Here is a 21,104-nt window from a genome sequence, read left to right as displayed (position 1 = left end):
TCAGCTTCAAAAACAGAGGGTGATTGCCCGGCCGGCATAGCTCAGTGGTTGAGCATCGAGCTATGAACCAGGAGGTCACAGTTCAATTCCCAGTCAGGGCACATGCCCGGGTTGCAGGCTCAATCCCCAGTGTGTGTGTGTGTGGGGGGGGGGGCGTGCAGGAGGCAGCCAATCAATGATTCTCTCTCATCATTCTCTCATCATTGATGTTTCTATTTCTCTCTCCCTCTGCCTTCCTCTCTGAAATCAATAAAAATATTTTTTAAAAAGAAAGAAAGAAAACAGAGGGTGAAGGGCTGTTAGCAATCCCAGAAAAGCTCTCACTCAGGAGAGAGCTAGGATCTGGTAAGCCAGGGAGAAGCCAGAATTGAAGGGAACACCTCTGCAGCAAATGTCCAGCCGGGGACACCTTCCTAGGCACTTACTGTGAGTCAGGACCATGCTGGGCTTGGAACAATCAGACACAGGCACTTTTCCTGGGCAGCATGAGAGGTACAGACAGAGCAAAGCAGAAACCAGGTTAGGGGTGCGTAGTGGCTGGCTTTCTTGGGAAGCTCCTGGCCACTCCTGCTCCTCTTGTTCTGACTGCACTGGACACCCACCGCCAAGCCAACTTGCTGTCCTTGGAGACAGGAAAAATTAGGGCCCTCCAGCAAGGCATCACTTCACGTCATGCCTTCTTTTTCCTTGGCAGGTCTGCGAGCACAAGGGCTTCCACTGGCTATATCATCCGGTAGGTGATGGCAGGACCCTGCCTGCCTCCCCACACCCACCTGCACTGCTCCCTGGCTTCTCCCTGGATGCTTAATGGGCTGCTTCTTCTGGGCTCTCTTTTAGGGGTGTGTTCACCAAGCCCATCGACAGCTCGTCCCAGCCCCAGCAGCACTTTCCTAAGGCCAATGGAGCTCCAAAAAGGTGTGTCCATGGGGTGTTGGCCAGCCAACCAGTGGGGAGTTGTGAGGGCCTGGGCCAGGCTTGTGGCAGAGAGAGTAGTCTGCCTGTCACTGAGGGGTGGGAGGTGGCAGCTTTTTCCTTGTGTAGGGTAAGGCCTTGGAGAACAACACGAGTAACCAGAGATAGGTTGGGGGGTGATGCAGTTGCACCTGAGATACTGGAAGTCCCCAGGAGGATGCATGGCCCATTTGGGCTCTCTGATCTCTGGGAATCCCTGGGCCACTAATGGTGACCTCGACCTTGAGCCAGTCCTGATTTTCAGGGAGCTTTGACTGAAGTGAGCTGCGTGTTTTCAGCTACCTTCCCAGCAGGCTGAGATGGCACCTTGCTGTCAGGCTGAACTCAGACTCCATCAGAAAGGCAGGGTCAAGGGTACTGGGTTGCTCTTGGCAGGAGGGCTTCCCTACTCGGGATGTTGCAGAGATTCTAGGTAAATGGCAGGACTGGGAGCACAGAAGAAAGGCCACCAGCATTCTCTCATTCACCTCCCATGTGCCTGCTGGGTTGTGTGGGTAAATCTGAAGGCAAGAGGGGCCTGGGGTAGGCACATGAAAACTCCTTGCTTCTGCAGCATGGCCAGTCTGGTGAGAGCAGCTCCTGCTGGGCCTCTCCGCCCCTCTTCCTCTGGCTACAAGATGACCACTGAGGACTACAAGAAGCTGTGAGTATACAATCGCAGACCCAGCTCAGTTCCCTCCTCCAAGGGATAAGCCCAAGGGATGAGCCCAAACACCAGCCCTCTGAGGGCAGCGGGCTGCTTGCCTGTTAGCACAGTCTCAGGGTGCTAATCCTGCTGGCCTGATGTCCCTGCCAGGTGATGCGTGACCTGGAGCCCACCAGAGGGTGACAAGTCCCAGAAAGTTGGATGCCTGTGCACACTGCACTTCTTATTTGAGGCAAAGCAGGATATGTAGGAAGTTTGTAGAAGGGGGTGGTGGGTCTGGGGAAAGGGTAACATGGCCCTAGGACTGCTTCTGGCTGACTTTGTTTCCTGGACATGCCTCTGTACTCTGGGCTGGGCTTTCAGCCTGGGCTGGGCCAGGCAGTGCCAGGCTGGGCTAGGGCCTGATTATCCTAAGCATGCTGCTGGCCATGGCAGTCTATCAGTTATGGGCATTTTGTGCTTAAATCTGAGCTGCTTTTGGATATAAATCTTTGGGGTTCCCTCTACGGTTGCACTTGTGGACTGTACCAAAAGCTCCCTTCCTGTGTGCCCAGGCATGGGGGCTCTGGACTGAATTGTAGGTTGTGCCCATGGTTCCCAATACCGCCCCCTACCCCCCCAGTCTTTATATTTTTTGTTCATTGTCATCATAGTCCAGTGACATGGAGCAGCTAGGGTATCTTTCTGGAGAAGGGGTGAGGCTTGAACTGGGTCTTAGAAGACAGTTAGGGTCGGAACAGGGAGAGAGAGGAGGGCTGGCTCTCGAGGAGGAAGAGTGGCATGAGAAAATGCCCAGAGGCAATAATGTCAACATGTGTTGGTGTTGTTGGAAGCCAGGAAACAAAGCTGCTGAGAGTGGCAGCCTATGACAGGGACCAGGGGTGGAGGAAAGATGAGGAGGTGCCATAACTTCTGACATCCTCAACCCGTCCCACTCCCCATCCCTCAGGGCACCCTACAACATCAGGCGCAGCTCAACCTCGGGGGCTGATGAAGAGGAGGATGTGCCCTTCTCTTCTGATGAGCAGAAACGGAGGTAACAGTACCCGCTGGGCATCCCATGGGCAGGGCTGGGCCCAAGTCTGCACCGACTGGTGAAATAGGAATTGTGCCAGTTAGGGTGATGAAATGCACAACACTTAGGACACCGTTGCTGGCCTGTGGGCTGAAGGAGTGGCTGCTAGCAACAGGTGTCATCCCTTGAGTCCCAGAATCACCCAAGTAGCTGGGCCGGTTCAGGGGAACCTCTTATGAACATTCTATGAGGTAGAACCTAGGTAACAAGTGATGGGGGAAAGCCTCATCTGTGGACAGAGGGTGGAAAGGGATGTGCTTCAGGACTTTATATCGGTTTGTTTAAAAAGGGTTCTGAGCAAATTGGACCAAAGTAGGCAGCAAAGGGGACCTTCAGAAGAACCCTCTATGTATGTGCTGTGTGTGCAGAGTCAGGATAGGTCCTGAATGCCTGGGGCACAGGGCCAGCCTCCAGAGGTTCCAATGTCCCTCACCCCAAAGTAAGGCTGGGTGTTTGGGCAGTTGCTAGCACCCAAGGAAATAAAGCTCCCCAGGTTCAGTCTGCCTCCCTCCCAATCCCAATGTGTTCCGGCCCCTCTGTGACTCAAGAAACAGAGCAAAGCCCCTTCTGAGGGCCTGGCAGCTGGGCAATTGTAAGGTCAGAGTTTACAGTGGCTGGGGTCCCTGGCCTGGAAGGTACTGGGGAAGAGCCAGGCCACCTTGCATCGACTGCCCACTCTGCCACCAGCTAAATGTGTGATCTTGGACAAGCCACTGCAACTACCTATACCTCAGTTTCCTCATCTGTAAATCGTGGGTGATACTAGCACCCACCTTCCTGGTGTGTAAGGAATGATCCAATGTGGATTGACAGCATTCATTGCTTGATAAACAAGGGCTTCCCTTCCCTTGGTCTCTACTTTCCACTGAATGGTCCTCAGAGCAGGTGCCAAGCTGGCTTTGACCCCTTGCCTTGCTGTGGTGGCCCAAGCCATCCTGAGTACCTATGTACCAGATGCCCCCTTGCTACTGCAGGTCAGAAGCTGCAAGTAGTGTGGTGAGGAAGACAGCTCCCCGGGAGCGCTCCTACGTCCTGTCAGCGGCCAAGAAGAGCACGGGGTGAGTTGCACAGCAAGTGACACAGCTCAACCAGCAACCAGCTCCATGCTCTGGAACAGTTTCTGTCTCTTAAGGTCTTTGCTATTCCTCTACCTAGTGAAGGGTGGGATGAGTGGGCCCTCTTAGCTGGACCTTCTGAGATTCTCAGATGTACTTTCTGGAAAACTGAGGGGTCTGGCTGCTGCCATCAGGACAGACAAGGTGCTAGAAATGGGAGAGAAGCCCAGGACACTCTGGGGCAGAGTGGTCATGATGTCACCTATCTACTCCAGGATTCTGCCCAACACATAACCTTTCTATCTCCTTTCCAGAAGCCCTGTTCAAGAGTTGCAGGCCCCATTCATTGCAAAGAGGTAAGTGTCAGCAAGGGAAGCCTTAGAGGTCTGTTTTTGACCATGAAAAAGGCCTCCTTTTGGCAACAGTGTAGTGTGGGCACTGGGGAGAGGGTCATGGGTTACAGCGAGGCTGCTGGCCTTCAGCAGGGGTTGTTGTAACAGGCTGGTTGCTTCTGTCTGGAGGCCAGGCGAGCACCTGGATGGCACATATGGTCCTGGCATCTAGTTCTGTGTGGCTGGACACTCCCATTTTCCAGTAGCTAATAGGGCTGGGCCTCTGACCCATAGTATTTCAAGGGCCTCTGGGGTTTTGAAGCATAAGTAGTTATGGGGGTACATAGGATTTGTTCCCTGGTTCTCCCATCCTATCAGGGATAGGCTGGACAATGCCCACACAGGAGTCATCATAGGGATAGAGTCCAGAGGCTTGCTATTGGGAATCCCTACCTGGTTGGCCAGGCCTTTGGAAGTGACCATGACATTGGAGATAGACCCTAAAGGGTGAAGAAGGTTTAATAAGGAATGATCAGGACATGCCAGCTGAGTAAGGGAGGGGTGTCACCATTAGGTGAAAAGGACATCTTCTGGGAGAGGAGAATATTTGGGGAGGCCAAGGAAGAAACTTCTGGAAAGCTGAATTTTAGGGATATTCCACTGAGTAGACACAGAAGACCTTCATAATGAGATGAGGACTAAAAAAACAAAGAGAAGCCAGCACATCAAGTGTCCCAGGTAGAGGCCCAGAGGTGGGAACAGTTTGCTGTGTTGGAAGACCAGAAAGGCTGATGGGAATGCAGCCAGCCGAGGGTGGTGTGCTCTTGATGGCTGTATTAGGTTCCTGGGACTGCTATAACAAAGTACCACAAGCTGTGTGGCATAAACACCAGAAATGTATTGTCTCCCAGTTCTGGAGGCTAGAAGCTCCAGATGAAGTTGTTAGCAGGGTTGGTTCCTTCTGGAGGCTCTGAGGGAGAAACTGTCCCAGGCCTCTTTGCTTCTGGAGCTATAGGCAACCCTTGGTGCATCCTTGGCTTGTGGATGCATCACTCCAGTCTCTGTGTCCAGCTTCACTTGACTTTTGTGTGTCTGTATACAAATTCACCTCTTCTAATAAGGACACCAACCATTGGATTTAGGGACCACTCTACTCCAGCATAACCTAATCTAACCATGATTACATCTGCAAAGACCCTATTTCCAAATGATGTCACATTCATAGATTCCAAGCAGACGAATTTTGGAGGGACACTATTCCACATAGTATGCTGTTCTTATCCCAAGGTGGAGTCACTGAGCCCCCAGCCTGAGCCACCTTATGACCATTGACTCCACTGAAAGAAAGCATGTCCTTCAGGTGCAGCTGAGCAAGTGGTGCATCTGTTTCTCTTCTTGCCCAAAGGGTGGAGGTGGTGGAGGAGGACGGGCCTTCTGAGAAGAGGCAGGACCCACCTGCTCTGACAAGATCTCCTCCTGGCTCCAGCAGGTAATCAATCAGTCACCCATCTCTGCCTGGGGCTGGTCGCTGCCAGGCCTGCCTGCCACTCAGTCACTGTGGAACCTCTGCCAGGTCACCTCCTTGCAGAGCCTCAGAGTCAGTGTCCCCACGTGCCCAGTGACAGGATGGGGCACGGAAATCAGTGAGGGCCTATCTGGCTGGATATCCTAGGGCTATCCAGCAAAACAGCCTGGCCTCCAGGAAGAGAGCACTGAACTCTTGTCTGTTTAGTGGTTATCTGTGTCACGGGGTTGGAGCGGGTCCGCCACCGGGGCGCCAACCCTGCCATTCTCAGGTTTGTTCACGGCTCTCCTAAAAGTTAGCCAAGTCCAACCTGCCAACCCTGTCCTCCTGCTCCTGCTGGGAAAGGAGGCTCCACAGTCCCCAGCACCGCTCACAGATGCCTTTTTTTGCCAGTGCGGATGGAGGCCGAGCCAAAGTGTCTCGGGCAATTTGGATTGAGCGGATGCCAAGTCTGCCAAGCCCTGCCGGGAGCCTGGAGCCCAGGTGGGTGTTGTGAGCTGGCTCTGGACTGTAAGCTGGTCAGATGGGAGGATCTGGCAGTGGGGTGACAAGGCAGGAGCAGGCAGAGCATTGGTGATCTCACTCTAGGCAGGGCCCTGATTTGCCCTGATTTCTGAGCCCTGAGTGTCCAAGCAGATAATGGTTCTCTCTTGTCTGCGGACGAAGAACACTCAATACCTCCTTGTACTTTGTGCTAAATCCTGCAAAGTCCTGTCGAGAGCACCCTATTGTTGCTGCTGTTTAAAGCATCTGCCTGGATTGGCAGCTCTGCCCAAATCCAGGTCTTCTAAAAGCTGTGCCTCTGTGGCACCCCTGGAAGACCCTGAGGCCAAAGGGGCAGAGCACCTATCCCTACAGGTCACTTTTGGGGACTACAGGGACTGTTCCAGCTCTCATAATGCCGCTGCAAGCCCCACTCCCATCCCCAACTCAAGCCCCTCAACCATTTGGATGTGTCTACAGTCCTCAGGGTCATCTCCTCAGTGCCAGGAGAAAGACAGATCCCCTGCCACAGCACTGGTGGTGGAGAGCAATGCTGCAGACCTTTTCTGCTGGGCTGGGTCTGGGAGGGGAGGGGAGGAGGTGGCAGCAGGGGCCTCTCTGCCAGAAAACCTCTTCTCTTCATTCAGTCCCTCTTTTGATCTTCCCTGTTTGTCTGAACTTTTGTCCATAAGAACTTTTGAACAAGTGGAAATATTTGAGAACTCTTCAGAAAGTAGCAATCAATAATAGAACTGAGTGACTGATAGGATATGGGGGCTGTCTTAGGTTGCTAGAGCTGCTGTAACCCAGTCCCACAAACTGGGTGAATCAAACAACTATATTGTCTCCCAATTCCGGAGGTGGGGAGTCTGAGATCCAGGTGTTGGCAGGGTTGGCTCCTTCTGAGAGCTTTCTCCTTGGCATTTATTTATTTATTTAATTATTTATATTTTTGTTATTTCTCACCCAAGGATATTTTTCCATTGAGAGAGAGAGAGAGAGAGAGAGAGAGAGAGAGAGAGAATTGTTGACGTGAGAGAAACACATCCATTGGTTGCCTCCCGCATGCACCCTGACCAGGGCCTGGGATCAAGCCTGCAACTGAAGTATGTGCCTTTGAGCAGAATTGAACCTGGGACCCTTCACTCTGTGGACTGGCCGACACTCTATCCACTGAGCCAAACCGGCTAGGGCTATCCTTGGCTTTTAGATGGCTGTCTTCTCACTGTGTCCTTACATAGTCATCCCTCTGTGCATGTCTGTGTCCTGATCTCCTCTTATTATAAGGACACCAGTCAGGTTGGATTACAGCCTACCTCAATGACCTTATTTTACCTTAATCACCTCTTAAAAAATCCTATCTCCAAATACAGGCACATTCTGAGGTCCTGGGGGTTAGGACTTCAACATACAAATTTAAAAGGGGACACAGTTCAGCCCAAAAAAGTGCATAGCTCTGATTTTCCTTATTTCTCTCTCTCTCTCTCTCTCTCTCTCTCTCTCTCTCTCTCTCTCTCTCTCTTTTTAAAGCAATGAATGGTTTTATATGCTTTTAAAAACAGAATATAGGAGGAGAATTTGGTTGTACTATATTATACATCTGAAAGATAGTTTGACATTTTCCTTTAGATGTCTAATATCCATTACTTGGTTGTCATAGCAAGGTAGCTGTCTCAGTCTGCTGGGGCTGCCATAACAAAGTACCCCAGCTGGTGGCTCAAACAACAGAAGTGTATTGTCTCCCAGTTCTGTAAGTGGGCCATCTCAGATAAAACCTGCCTGTAAAGTCCCAGGAGACAGATTATGGAATGTTCCAGACACCAGAGGTATCTCAAGACAAGTCAGCCTCCTCCTGGAAGGATGGCTGGTCAGGCAGGCATGATGGTTCTCACGGTGCTGCTTTCCTCAGATTCTGCAATCACCAAATATCTAGTCCCCACCAGGCAGCATCCAGGTGAGCTGCTGGCCAGTCTTGGGCAGCTTTCCTCTCTGACCTGACCCAGTCAGGCCCTGAACTGGCCCAGGCAGCCATCATCAGTCCCCCAAGCCTAGTTCCTATCTGCCTAGCTATTCCCTTCAAGAATCCCAGCCCTGTTTGGCCTGTGTGGCTCAGTGGTTGAGCATCGACCCATGAACCAAGAGGTCACTGATTCAATTCCCAGTCAGGGCTTGTGCCCGGGTTGCAGGCTCAGTCCCCAGTAGGGGATGTGCAAAAGGCAGCCGATCAATGATTCTCTTTCATCATCTCTCTCTCTCTCTCTGAAATCAATAAAAAACATTTTAAAAAAGAATTGAAAAGAATCCAAGTCCCATAGGGAACAGTGACTCACCATACCCTGGGTCTTGCAGCACCTCAGAAGAAGCTGGTGTATGGCAGAGTGGGACAGAAGAATATCACAGCCTTGTTCCCAGACATGGTCCTATTGAGGCCACTCCCTTCACGAAGTCCCATCACCCTAACTGGCACAATTCCTATTTCACCTATGGCACATAACCCTGTTCTGTCCCCTTTAGCTCAAGTCTGAAGGTCAGCTCCTCATCTCATGCATCAGGCTAACCAGGAGGAACACTCCTGTCTTAGGTGTCAAACCCTTTACTGACTTCAAGGAAGGCTGAAAGTTTGGGAGGGGAATTGCCACACAAGGATGCCCACAGACTGTGTCCTCAGGGCTCTCCAGCTGTCTCTTTCCTTCCATTGGAATTCCAATCTTGCTCCAGACCCAAGACCTGCCTGGATGTCCCAAAGGCCCCTCAGCTCCAGTGTCCACATCCACCTCCCCAACATACACACTGCTCACACATTGAAGGTGCCCTCCCTCCATGCACCCTGGGCCTACTTTCTTGGGTTAATCTAGTTTTTCTTGCTGTAGGATAATTGCTGCCCACTTTATGAACTGAGCTCATTTGGATACCTTCTCCCAGACACACTGACTGGCCTGAGGGCTGCCAGGCCTGGCTGCTTCCCTGTCACAGCACACTGTTCAAGCCTCCTGGCGCTTTGCCTCACCCAACCAGGGCAGGACCTGCAGTCTGTGCCCCAGCATGCTGCCTGGTAGAGTACCTGGGAAGCAGTGAGTAAGAGCACAGCCTCTAGCACAAGGCAAAACCCTGGCATTGCCCCTTACTAGCTGTGTGACCTTGAGGAAGTGACTTTACCTCTCTGTGCCTCAGTTTCTTCATGTGTAAAATATGGAGCTGTGAAAGCTACCCCCCCCCCCAGGATGTCCCAAATACTAAATAGGATAAAGCTTGTAAAGTCCTTTGTGTAGTGCCTGGGTGCTGGTATTCTCAGAGGCTGCCCACTAGAGACTTGCTAATCTGCAAGTCCCTTCTTCAAATAACGAAAGGTGCTAATATCTCCACCTACTGGCTGCTGAGGAAAATGCACTGTGGGCTCTGGAGAAGGAGGTACAGATATCCTTGGGGTTTTCCAAAGTTCGCCTTCTGCCACTTTGCCTTGCAAAAGAGCCAAAAGACCTACCTTAGTATCTGTTTTGCTAACCAAAAGAAATCTGAAGAGAATTTTGCATTTAGAGGGAAAAAAGGCAAAAAGCAAAATTAGCATTCAGCTCATTGCCTCTTCTTTTTATACCATTTCAGCTTCTGAAAGGTTTTACAGGAACACTCTACTTTCAGATAGCTGGTGAAACCTGTACTCCCTTCCCTGCCTCTCTCCCTTTTTTAGCTGATGAGTTGCACACTCTTTGGCACAGGCCACTGTCAGCCGTGTTCCCACGGGCAGCTGGGGCTGCACTGGATAAGTGTTCCTGGCCTTCAGCAGCTCTTAGCCAAGCTGGGAACTTCAGCTTGGACTAGAGCCATCTGTGGTTGAGGGTCTGGGGAGGTGGTGGGGCTTGTCTGGGGCTGCAGGCGAGGAGAGGTTGGAAAGCTCTTGTATGAATTTGCTCTGGCTGCCCTGATAAGGTGTTAGAAAGTGAGTGGATTGAACAACAGATTTATCCTCACAGTTCAGGAGACTAGAAATCTTAATACAAGGTGTGGACAGGCCTGTATGCTCCCTCCAGAGGCTCTGGGGGATATTTGTTCTAGAATATTCTCTTAGGGTGTTGTCAGTAATCCTTGGTGCTTCCTAGCATGCAGGTGCATCACTCCAATATCTGCCTCTGCCTTTACATGGCTATCTTTCCTTTGTGTTCCTGTGTCTAAATGTCCCCTTTTTATAAAGATACCAGTCATATTGAGTTAGGACCCACCCTAGTGGAGCATCACTTTATCTTAACTACTTACATCTGCAATGACCCATTTCCAAATTGGGTCACAGATAACAAGGGTTAGGACTTCAACACATCTCTTGGGGGCACACAATGCAACCCATAACAGCCTCTCTAGAAGGGCTCCCATTCGACCTAGGTCTTTAAGAAGCAATTGCTCAGGGGGATGACGAAGGAGAAAGAAGGTGTTGAGGGAGAGATGCCAGCTTGGGCAGGCTGAGGCAACACTTTCTTCCTATTCTCTCTCTGGCATAACAAGAAACACCAGTGAGAAAATATTTTTGACTTGCCTGTGACATCCCTAAGTGGAGCGTGTCCCTGCTCTCTGGTACCACGTGCCTTAGATGGGGCAAAGTAGGGCAGCGGTCAGGGGCTTTATGCTGTCATCATCATTGCCTTGGGAGGAGACAGACAGAGATCAGAGCTGTCTTCTCCTGGGCCCCTCCTGGTTTTCATGAGGGTAGAGGCCCTGTCCTTGGTGGCCCTGCCGTTTCACTCTGGTTATCTCTATTGTCCCCAGGAAGGACACAGATGAACAACCCACTGACCCTGAGCTGGCCCTCCATGGACTCTCAGTCTAGGTTGGAACCAGATGCCAGGGTCAACACCCAGGGTCCCCCACTTCCCTGCCTTCACCTGACTCATCCAATCCCTCCTCTTCCTGGGGACCCTGGAGTGGCCTTTCTAAAGTGGCAGTCTGATCATGTCAAGCCCCTCACTCCCCTCATTTCCTTTGTTGCACCATATATGACCTCAGAATTTAAGATATTTGCCAGCTTCTACCTCCCTCTTTCCCATCTCCCTCCTGCTGGGCTGGGGGCTTCACCAGGGCAGGCATGAGGCTCACCCCCATCTGTATCCCAGTGCCCAGGGGCAACCTAAGGAAGGAGTGGACCTGAACAGGTGTGATTTGGGGTGAAGGGTACCTCACAAATCCAGAGAATTCTAGGTTATCTCCAGCCCTGGCCATCACTATGGCCCGAGGCTGCTGGGTGTCAGGCCCCCCCCCCAAAATACATTGGACTTGAAGGGATGTGTGCCGTCACCTGGGGACCTGGCTCTGACTGAGCACAGGAACCCTCAAAGGGGACCAGTGAGCACTGAAAATGTCTGACCCTCTGCAGATTCACAGGCCTGGTCACCTTCTTTCATTTCTCAGTCTCCACTATCCCTCTCCCACTAGCTCTCACTTTAAATTTGGTTTGTAGGTTTCCTAGGCATCTTATTAATCTCAGTTCACATTAGCTCATGAACTCAGAATTCCTACTGGCCTCACACAGTCTATTTGGACACTCTGGTCAGGCCACAGGCAGGGTTCATTGTAGCAGTTACAGATGGGGTATTGGGGCTGGGTGCTTCTATTTCCACCCAAATGGCCCCTCTCTGTGCCTGAAGGGGGCTGGACTTGAAGGTGGAAGACTGGTAAAGGGGTCCTTCACTTCCCTTCCTCTGGGGCCTGGATATCAGTGGACCAAGCTCAGCTGCAGCACCAAGAAGATCCGAGGCAAAACAGGAACCAGGGGGTGGGGGGAGGCAATGGGTCTAGGTGTCCAACTGCACTAGCCAGGAGGCTGCTGAGGGAGAATGCGCTTGGATGCCCAGAACAGATGGGGAGACTTTTCTTACCAGCAACTCTATGGCTCTCTCCTTTGGCTACAGTGCAAGAGGTGAGGAAATTGTCCGCCTGCAGATCATGACACCCGGGGCAGGACTCCGCCTGGTGGCCCCAGACCTGGAAGGAATGAGGTACGGGACCCTGCTGTTGTCTGGGCTCCTTCCACACCATTTTAGAGATGGGGCCAGAAGAACCAGCAGGCAAATGATGAGGCCTGGAGTCTGGTTGGTGGGAGACATGGTCGACCTGGGTTCTCTGCCACCATCTCATTCTTTTACTCCACAACTATTGGGGAGCAAGCACTTGGTCTGTGGGAGGCCAGGCTCCACTCTGGGGACCCAGCAGAGTCCCAGAAGACCCCCTGGGTGGAGGTGCTGACTGTTTGCCTGGTGGGGGAAGCAGATGTAGACATGAACCAGCTGTGGTGTCTCAGCCCTGCTGAGCCCTGAACACCAGACAGGCCAGGTGTGCTTGGTGGGGACACAGAGTCTGCGAAGTGCCATGAGGTCACTGGAGCAGTTGCACTGCCTGTGTGAAGGGAGCCACGGGAATGGGGTGGAGTTTCTGGGTCAGCCTTGACAGCCCATGATGCCACCATGTCCAGTGCTGGGGAGGACGAGGGACAGGGGCCACAACTAGCAGAAAGCACAGTAGGCCCAGCCCCTGCCCTGGGGGAGTGGGCAAATGGACAGTTAACAGGCAGGCAAAATTTTGGGGTTTGGGGTCTGGGCAAGAGGAGATCTGATGAGGAAGGGGCCACTTCTCCCTGGAGGGGCAGGCCAAGGGAGAGATGACTCCCTGCCTCTCTGCAACACTCTCTCTCTCTCTCTCTCTCTCTCTCTCTCTCTCTCTCTCTCTCTCTTTCTCTCTCATTTAGCTATTTACCCAACTAGTGATTATTGAGCCCCTGCTGAACATCTGGCCCAATGCCAGGGCCTGGGAGGCAGCTGCGATGCATATGGCAGGGACCCTGCCTTATAAAGCCTGGAGTCTGGGGAGGGAGGCCAGAGATAATCCCTGAGGCACTGGGAACTCTGAGCAGGGGTTTCTCACAAGCATGGGTATGGGGGTGGTTAGAGAAGGCTTCCAGGAGGAAGTGACATCAAAGATGAGTCCTCATAAATCTCTAGGTCCCTTTACTCTCCTCCTTAACTCCTCCTCTACAGCTCTGCCCCAGTCAGAAACTAAGTCCTGTCCATTCTATTTTTAAAAAATATGTATTGATTTCAGATAAGAAGGGTTAGGGAGACAGGGATAAAAACATCACTGATGAGAGAGAGTAATACATCCGCTGCCTCCTGCATGCCCCCCACCAGGGATCAAGCCCACAACCCAGGCATATACCATGACTAGGAATGAAACCGTGACCTCCTCTTTCATAAGTGGCCACTCAACCACTGAGCCATGCTGGCCGAGCCTGTACATTCTATTTTTGAGATATTCCTGTCCTTACTGCCCTCCCCTGGACGCAGGCCTCCACCATCACTCACTCAGCTATCTGCAACCGTCTTTTAGGGCCTTGTCTTCAGCCCCTCCTCCACATCTCTAACTGAGCAACATTCCTAAAGGCAGAAATAGTCATGCTAGCCCACTGGAGAAAACCCTACAATGGGGTTCCCTATTTAGGTTCTGCAGCCTGAATTTGATACCTTGCCTGGCCTTCCCTTCACCCTCTTCACAAGCTCCCCTCGTGGTCTCCCTCCCTGGGCCATCCACTTCAGTCTCTCAGGCTCTTCCCCTTGTGCCTCCAGCAGGCTGTAGACTCTGTCTGGGATGCCCTTTCTCCTCTGCATTTTTCAGTCCCATCTCAGATGTCCCCTCTCTGGGGCACCTCCCTCCTTGCATTTCATTCTGAGGCAGCATCTGTGAGGGGCTTTCCCCACTGAGCTCTCACAGTGCTGTGTTCATATCTCCACCAGAGAATTTTCCACACAATTGTCCTCTCATGGATCAGTTTTCCCCAAGAACCCTGAGCACCTGGAGGGCAGCAACTTCATTTTCTTTGGGCTCCAACACAGGGCATGGCCCAGGACAGGAATGCAGACCTGTTTGTTACTGGAATGATGGAGAATCAACCGCTGTGACAATGTCTTTAATAAGGCAACTCTGGAAGCTAATTCATTGGTTTTTCGAAGGTGACCAGTCTCTGAGAAACAGGAGCAAAGTGACCCCTAGAAATGCAGGAGGTAGCCAGGCTGCCTCCAAAGAATCCATAAGGCCTCTGACACCTGGTCTGGGAGTGGGCAAGCTACAACAGCCCATTAAGAGTTCCTGTCCCACTTTGCAGCAGGAGAATCAAGTTAGAAAAAGGAAAGCTAGAATTCTGCAAGCCCTGCCTTGCCCCTTCCCCAAGTAGGTGCAGTCAGTATGTCCATTTTACAGGTGAGGAAACAGATCCTGAAGGGTCACACAGTGAAGGACACCCACCCAGGCTCCCTGGCTCCCATCCTGCACCTTTTGCTCCACAACTCACTATATTAGTGAGAACCAAGGGAAAGGGTGATATAAATACTTAGTATTTTTTAGTGAGATTATTTGTAGGCATCCACATGCATATTACTAGGAGGAATTTGAGAGTTTGTTGCTGAGGTTCGGAAGAGAAGTCAAGGCTCAAGATATTTCCATGTTACTCTGTATATGCAGACAGATGAGAGCTGATAAAATGGGGCTCAATGTTGATGTCTACATGGGTTACAATATCAAAGGAATCAAGGAGAGAGGGGCCGGTAAGCTGAGCACAGACCATAGTGTGGAGGAGGTAGCTGGCTGGTCATCCCTCCTGAAGGCAGCTGGGGGACAGTAGTCAGGTCTGGCCAGGTTCAGTGTTAGCTGCCAGAGGTCCAGTGGGGGTATGGGTCAGGAACACAGAGGAGAGGTGGAAACAAGCAAAGGGAGGCAGTTGATGCCATGGGAGCAGAGGAGGTGGCCAAGGTGTCGGAGCATGCCAATGGAGATGAACACTGGGAACACCAATGTTTAAAGGTCCAAAGAGATAAAGGCAAAGGAGACTTGGAAGGTGTGGCAAAGGAGGTAGAGTGTCACAGAATCATGATGGATGGACAGGGGAGAGAAAGTGAAAATGTCCCACTGGGTCAGTTGTCCTGAATGACAGTAATAACAGGAGTATCTCTATTGGTTTTGGCACAATGGAGCTCCCTGATGACTTCAGAGAGAAAAGAAGGAGGTTGAAGTAGGAGGTTAGGATCAGTCTTACACCACAGATGATTATAGTCTAGGACTCTGAAGTCAGACTGCTTGGGTTCAATTCCTGGCTCTTCCCCTTATTACCTGCGGAACTTAGGATAATTCACTCGGGCTCTCTGTGCCTCATTCTGCTCATCTGGAAAATGGACATGGATAATAACAGTGCCTCTCTCCTGGGGTCAATGTGGAGAGTTAATGCATACAGAGTCATGGTCTAGCCCTCAATCAAAAGTAGTTATTAGTAATGAGATTTTGAGAATGGCCAATCCTCTAATATCAGGTTTTAAGTTCCTTGGAGACAGCTGGCATTTGGAGATGAGGTAACTGCCTCCACTTGAGTGTGGGTGGCTTCTGAGTGGTTAATTTATGTTTCTTTCCTTATAGGTCTTCCCCAGACTCCAAAGACAGGGAAGCCCTCAGCCCCAGAGAGCCCAAGAGAGATTTGGTTGGTGAGGCCTTTAAGGGACCCAATCCAGATTCTGAAAGGTAACTTAGTGGAGGGACATAGAGACCACGTGGCCGCCAGTCCAAGGTCCATGGTTGGAGCTGGGACTAGGACTGTCCTACTCACTGTGTTCACTGTTAATATCTGTGGGAAGAATGAATGAAGGGATACATGAGGCTTGGAGAGGGGAAGGCCTATCAGGAAACAAGTTGCACAGGAATACAAACTTCAGGCCAGGCCACCCCCACTCCACACTTGGCCCAACCTCACTGTGCTTTTACTCCACTGAAGGCATCCCTGCCAATGGCCAGGACAAGCAAGGCCGCCAGGCTGTCATTATGGGATAGTCAGTGACCAAAGGATGTATGGGCCCCAGCAAAGCATCTAGCAGGGACTTCCAGAATGACCTGTGCACAAAGGAGGCAATGATGGGAGGTGGAGGCATGGTGAGGAATGATCAGTCCAGAAGGGATGAGTACAGAGGGGATAGTCCTACTACCATCCCACTGACCAGGGGAAGCCAGTTGTGGTGATCAGTAGCTGAGAGTTGGGCATATACTCAGCAGGTAGCTGGTGGCCAGTAGTGGATAAGAGCCCACCATCTTCTCAGTATGGAGGCCCATACCCTCAGCTGGGACTCAGCCATGGGAATGAGGGAAGGGGACCCAGGATGGGTGGGGGAGATTTGTCTCTGCCTTGGAATCTATGGTTTAATTATAAGTGGCTCCAAATTTCTATGCCTTGTTCTGTTAACCATTGCCCACCCCTTCCCTACATGCATTGTGCCACCCTCCTCCTGAGTTTGGCTCCACTCCTCCTCCCAGCCCAAAAGGTTTGGAAGAAAGGCAGGAATACTTGCTGATATTGATTTGTTTCAAGTTGGAGTTGTGCAGGATGGCAGCCCAGGACCCAAGCTTCTGGTCCTTGAGACCCAGAATATTACTCTCAGGACATCTGAGTTAGATTAGATCAAAACCCAATCAGAGTCATCAAATGCTTCTCTTTCCACAACAGGTCAAGTGCACACTCAAGGGATGGCAACGTGGGATCCAGAGCCACAGGCTCCCCACCTGAAGGCTTGGCTGGAGCAGACATCAGCTCTGGGAGAGGAGGGTGAGCTACCCAGGGGAGGCAGGTGGCCCAGAGTTGTTGATTCTCTCATGTCCCTTATGACAGGCCAGGGTCAAGCAGCTAAAACTTCTTGAGCTGCTGGGGGTGGAGCACTGGTCATTTTCCTACTGCGTCTCCCATCTCCAACACTTCAGACCCCACCACATCCTTTGTCCCTGGGATTTCCACTTCTGGGAATACCTATGCTTGAATATTACTCCTCCTCATCCCCTCTGCCACTGGCTCTCAAGCTCCTCCAAAGCAGGCACAAGGGCCCACTTACAACTGGAGGTCCAGCCATGCCTGGGTGGGCACTGGCTGGGTAGAATAAATGTGAAGAGAATTAGTGAAGGGACAAACTGATGAACGACCAAATGATGGATAAATCGATACCTTCTTGCTTATTGGCTAAGCTCTAAGAACAAACTAGAAACTGCTTTCTCCCTTCCCTACCAAAAGACCCAAAGCCTCCTTTTCCTGCCCTACTCTCATCGCCTGGCCAGCTCTGCACTGAGCTTCAATGAGAGGAAAAGCAGCTTCCTCAGTGAGACTAGCTAGGAGACAAGCATGTCCAACTGGGCCCTAAGTTGTTGGACCTGGGGAGGGTCAGGGACCACTTTCTCGGGTGATTTGGGGAGTAACAAGGTCCCATCTGTTCCCAGGTAGTTCCAAATCAAGCATAAGTCACCCTAGTTGACAAAGGTTAGGTATGCAGATGTTGGAACCAATCGTTCAGCTCCAAGCTGTGCTAGAACCTTTATGGTTCAGGACAGATGTCCAGAGAGGATTGGCAAAGCCAGTATCTGCAGAGAGCCTGACTGCATGCTGCTCACCAGCACCCTGCCCTAGGGCAGTCAGGCCTTGGAAGGCATCCCAAGGGGGAGCTTCTGCCTACTGTTTTCCCCACTTCTTTCTCAGCTGCCCCTGCTTCCCTAAGCCCATTGGGGGCCCCCTGCCTTCACTAACTTGAATAGTTTACAACTAATGTTTGGACCCAGAGTCCTGGTTTCCAAATCCAGGAGCCCAAGCCAACATGGGAAGGGGACAGCAGCTCCAGCCTCTGACCACTGTGCCTCAGCAGGTACCAGGAAAGACCGCTGCTGGGACCTCAGTTCTCTGAGCTGGGACTGTGCAAGAGCACCTGCAGCCTGCATCGTTGTGTGCTGGCTAGCAAGTCATGCAGGTTGACTCAATTGGCTGGTGGCTATCATGGAAGATTCCCAGGCCAGCGTGATTGGGTCTGGTTCTTGGCTGCTTCATTTTTGAATGTTCATCCATATCATCCTTCTTGTTTCCACATCCTCATAAACTCAACATTTTGCTTTCTGCTTTCAATTTCTTTAAAATGAAGCCAAACCTCAAATTACCTTTCAAAATAAGCTGGAGAATCTTCTAGATTTCTATTATTTTTAACCCAGTCTTTTACATTGTCTTGCCTATATTGATTTTTAAGAAACTTGCTTTTACTGTCTTTCTAAAGAAAAGATTGTTTCTCATTAGTTTACTTACTAATTTAGTGATTATGGTTGCAAGTACAACTGGCATGAACAGGTTTAGGAACAAATACCAGGAACTCTAAGTAAGTAAGTGTGCTACATACATGAAGGGTGCAAGATTGTACAGGTGATAAGATGCCCTGTGAGCTGTGACTCCTTGGTGTACCGTGAGAGTCAGTTTGCCTGAAAGACAGAGAATGTGACCAACCTGTGGGAAGGCTGGGTTAAAGAGCACCCACTCAATCTGTATCAAGTTTATGGATACAGATGGAATATAAGTGGCCACAGAGCCCCATATTAATAACAGGATCACTTTAGCACACCCTAGGGCCCAGGCATTTTTCTAAGTACCTGGTATCTATTAACTCATTTTCTCTTCTCAGAAAATTTGTGAGGCAGACACAATTATTATCACCATTTCATTGATGGTAAAACTAAGGCCCAAAGAGGTCAGATGATATATCCAAGGTCATACAGCTGGGAGGTAACAAAGCTGTGATTTGAATTTGGGCAAGATGCCTCCAGGGATACCTAACCATTAGGCTTCACTGTCCTGGTGGCAGGCAGCTGTGAGATATGAGTATTGTTCCCTGAACATCCATTTGAGCAACTCCTCAGTTCTCATCATCTGTCAGGGTCAGAAGCCACCCTCTCAGGAGAGAGTAGACAGACACAAAATCCTGAACCCAAACTGAGCTTGACCTCCTTCCACAGGGTGTGCTCAGCTGCTGGCTTCATGCCTCTCCTGGATGATGATGATGTGCATGGTGCCAACTCTCATGGTCGCAAACCTGGACTAGTGGTCACCAGGTAAGGGGGGGTGACTATCTGGTGACCATTCCCATTGCCAGACACAGCCTTCAGGGTTCAGCCTCAACTCCAGTTCCCCAGAATACACTTCACACTTCTTAGCTCCATGCTACCTTCCTATCAGGTGATCACCACAGGAGATGGAAGGTAGGGAGGGTCCCTGACATGCAGCTCAACACAGGCACCAGGGACAGTGGGGGTAGGAGGACAAATGATAAGTCAGGATACCCAAACAGCCCAGCACCTACTCATAAGGACTCAAGGTGAGGTAGCAGAAGGGGTGCATCAGGAGGCAAAACTTGGGAAGAGACCCTGATAGGAGGTCTCAGTGAACCTCTCCCGTAGGTACTGCAGCCTGGACCAGCAAGGAGGACCAGAGAGAGGAATCCCAGGGAGCATGTGGAGTGAGGCAGCTGGGGAGGATGCATAGCCCCAGGGGCATGAAAGTACAATGGGAAGAGGCTGTGTCTTGACAGGCTGTAGGCTTCTACACTGTTTCATCTACCAATCTTCCTTTTGCTGTGGGTGTGTGGAGCACTTAGCAAGGGACAATCTTTCTGGACTCCCAAGAGGTGTAGGTAAGACAAGGACACGGGAATCCAAAATCAGGAGACTTCCTCAGGGACCCCCACACTGGTCAGGGGTAGTGCTTTGTCTTGAACTCAGGTGCTAAGGCCACAGCCAGGGCTCACAGTTTGCATCTGTGCCACACTAATGGCAGGACTGAGAGGCCACCCTTGGCTGATAAATATAGGCATCACCTTTCCTGTGAGAAGGCAGCTGGGAAGGGAAAGGCCTAAGCCCCCAGTCTCCTTTGGTCTGAGGCCTCAGTGGGCCTGTGTGCTTCCTCCCTCAGCTCCGATGCTACTTTGGCTTCTGCTGTACCAGCTAACAGGAAGAGCGACAGCCCAGCAGACCTGGAGGACATGAAGGCAAATTTTAAGGGGTAAGGCACCAGCCAACAGAGCTGAGCTTTTGTGGTGGAGAAAGATAGCTTAGGTTTGCATTAGCCTTTGGATGGAAAATGAGGCTAGTGAGGTCTATGAGCTGGCCCAAGGCACATAGCAAAGGTTGAAGCCCCAGCTGAAACCCTCTGGCCTCTCCCTCTGGGTCTGTGGAGCCTTCTGCTACACTGAGTTGCCTTTAGCCAGGAAGTCCTCCATAATCAGAAAGTCACCCACTCTTTCAGTCAGCAACCACTTGGACAACAACTGCCCTGCGCTGGAGGCTGAAGCACACAGACAAATCAGACATGGCTTATGGAGGGCAAAGCCTAGTCCAGACAGGAATATCTCATGCTGGAGCAGGGGAAGGGGAGCAGGCATGGTGGTTTCATGGGGAAAGTGGCCTCTGAGCTGAATCTTGAAAGATGAATAGGAGTCCTCTGAGCCAAGGGAACAGTGTATACAAAGGACTCCAATCAACCTGGTGTTTTCTGGACACTGTATGTAGCTGAGTGTGACTGGCGCTGAGAGGTCTTGAAGGGGTAACGGTGAAACAGGAGATTTTTTGAGGTAGGCCTGAGATGATTTGCCTTCAACACCAGATATTGTTAAAGATTGCATCAGTTACTTAACTTTTGGGCACCCACTTGGTACACAGCCCACTGCTCACAGTGTCACGTACAGCCCTCCCCACAATCCTGTGAGATTTCCCCCTAATTATAATGAAGAACAAAGGCTTAGAACCCAGGTCTCTGTGCCTCCTTGGAAGAACCCTGCTCTCAAAGAATTAGCCAGGGTGCTGAGATAGAGTGATGGCAATGAGGAGGGCTACTGCTTAGATGGGTAGAGAGATGGAGGTAACTCAGGGGAGCTCCTCTCAGGAGGAGAAGGAACTAACTCTAGGAAGAGAAAGGAGAAAAAAGCTGCACATAGAAAACTACAAACCTAAAAACCCTGTAGTGGGAACGTGCACAGCATGTTCCGAAGCATAGAGTGGCTGGAGCCTGGCCAGTGAGGGGGTCCATAGATGGCGCAGGGCCTTGGTAAGCCATGTTAAAGAGGTTGGATCTTATTTCAAGATTAAACCAAAGAGGAACATGGTCCAATTTAGGTGTTTAAAAAGGTGGATGCATTTTTTGTACTTTCATGCCACATTGCAG

General features: G+C 51.0%; 1 protein-coding gene across 28 annotated transcripts in view; it reads left to right on the top strand.

The window, feature by feature from the left end:
* ZNF185 (zinc finger protein 185 with LIM domain) overlaps nt 1-21,104 on the top strand; it is a 67,153-nt gene that overhangs the window by 19,077 nt on the left and 26,972 nt on the right. For 5 of the 28 annotated variants that reach the window (XM_059679952.1, XM_059679949.1, XM_059679950.1 and 2 more), the window contains 13 exons: nt 695-733; nt 838-915; nt 1,526-1,615; nt 2,568-2,654; nt 3,668-3,751; nt 4,063-4,104; nt 5,486-5,569; nt 5,999-6,088; nt 11,980-12,066; nt 15,524-15,625; nt 16,599-16,697; nt 18,905-19,000; nt 19,857-19,946. In XM_059679952.1, the coding sequence (XP_059535935.1) occupies nt 695-733; nt 838-915; nt 1,526-1,615; nt 2,568-2,654; nt 3,668-3,751; nt 4,063-4,104; nt 5,486-5,569; nt 5,999-6,088; nt 11,980-12,066; nt 15,524-15,625; nt 16,599-16,697; nt 18,905-19,000; nt 19,857-19,946 (1,068 nt within the window). The remainder of the gene's footprint in view (nt 1-694; nt 734-837; nt 916-1,525; nt 1,616-2,567; nt 2,655-3,667; nt 3,752-4,062; nt 4,105-5,485; nt 5,570-5,998; nt 6,089-11,979; nt 12,067-15,523; nt 15,626-16,598; nt 16,698-18,904; nt 19,001-19,856; nt 19,947-21,104) is intronic. The other 23 variants (XM_059679958.1, XM_059679956.1, XM_059679951.1 and 20 more) reach the window with 22 other exon arrangements.

Source organism: Myotis daubentonii, chromosome X, assembly GCF_963259705.1.
Source record: "Myotis daubentonii chromosome X, mMyoDau2.1, whole genome shotgun sequence".
Lineage (NCBI taxonomy): Eukaryota > Metazoa > Chordata > Mammalia > Chiroptera > Vespertilionidae > Myotis > Myotis daubentonii.
The sequence above is the reverse complement of the archived record's forward strand: the minus strand, read 5'-3'. Positions and strand labels throughout refer to the sequence as shown.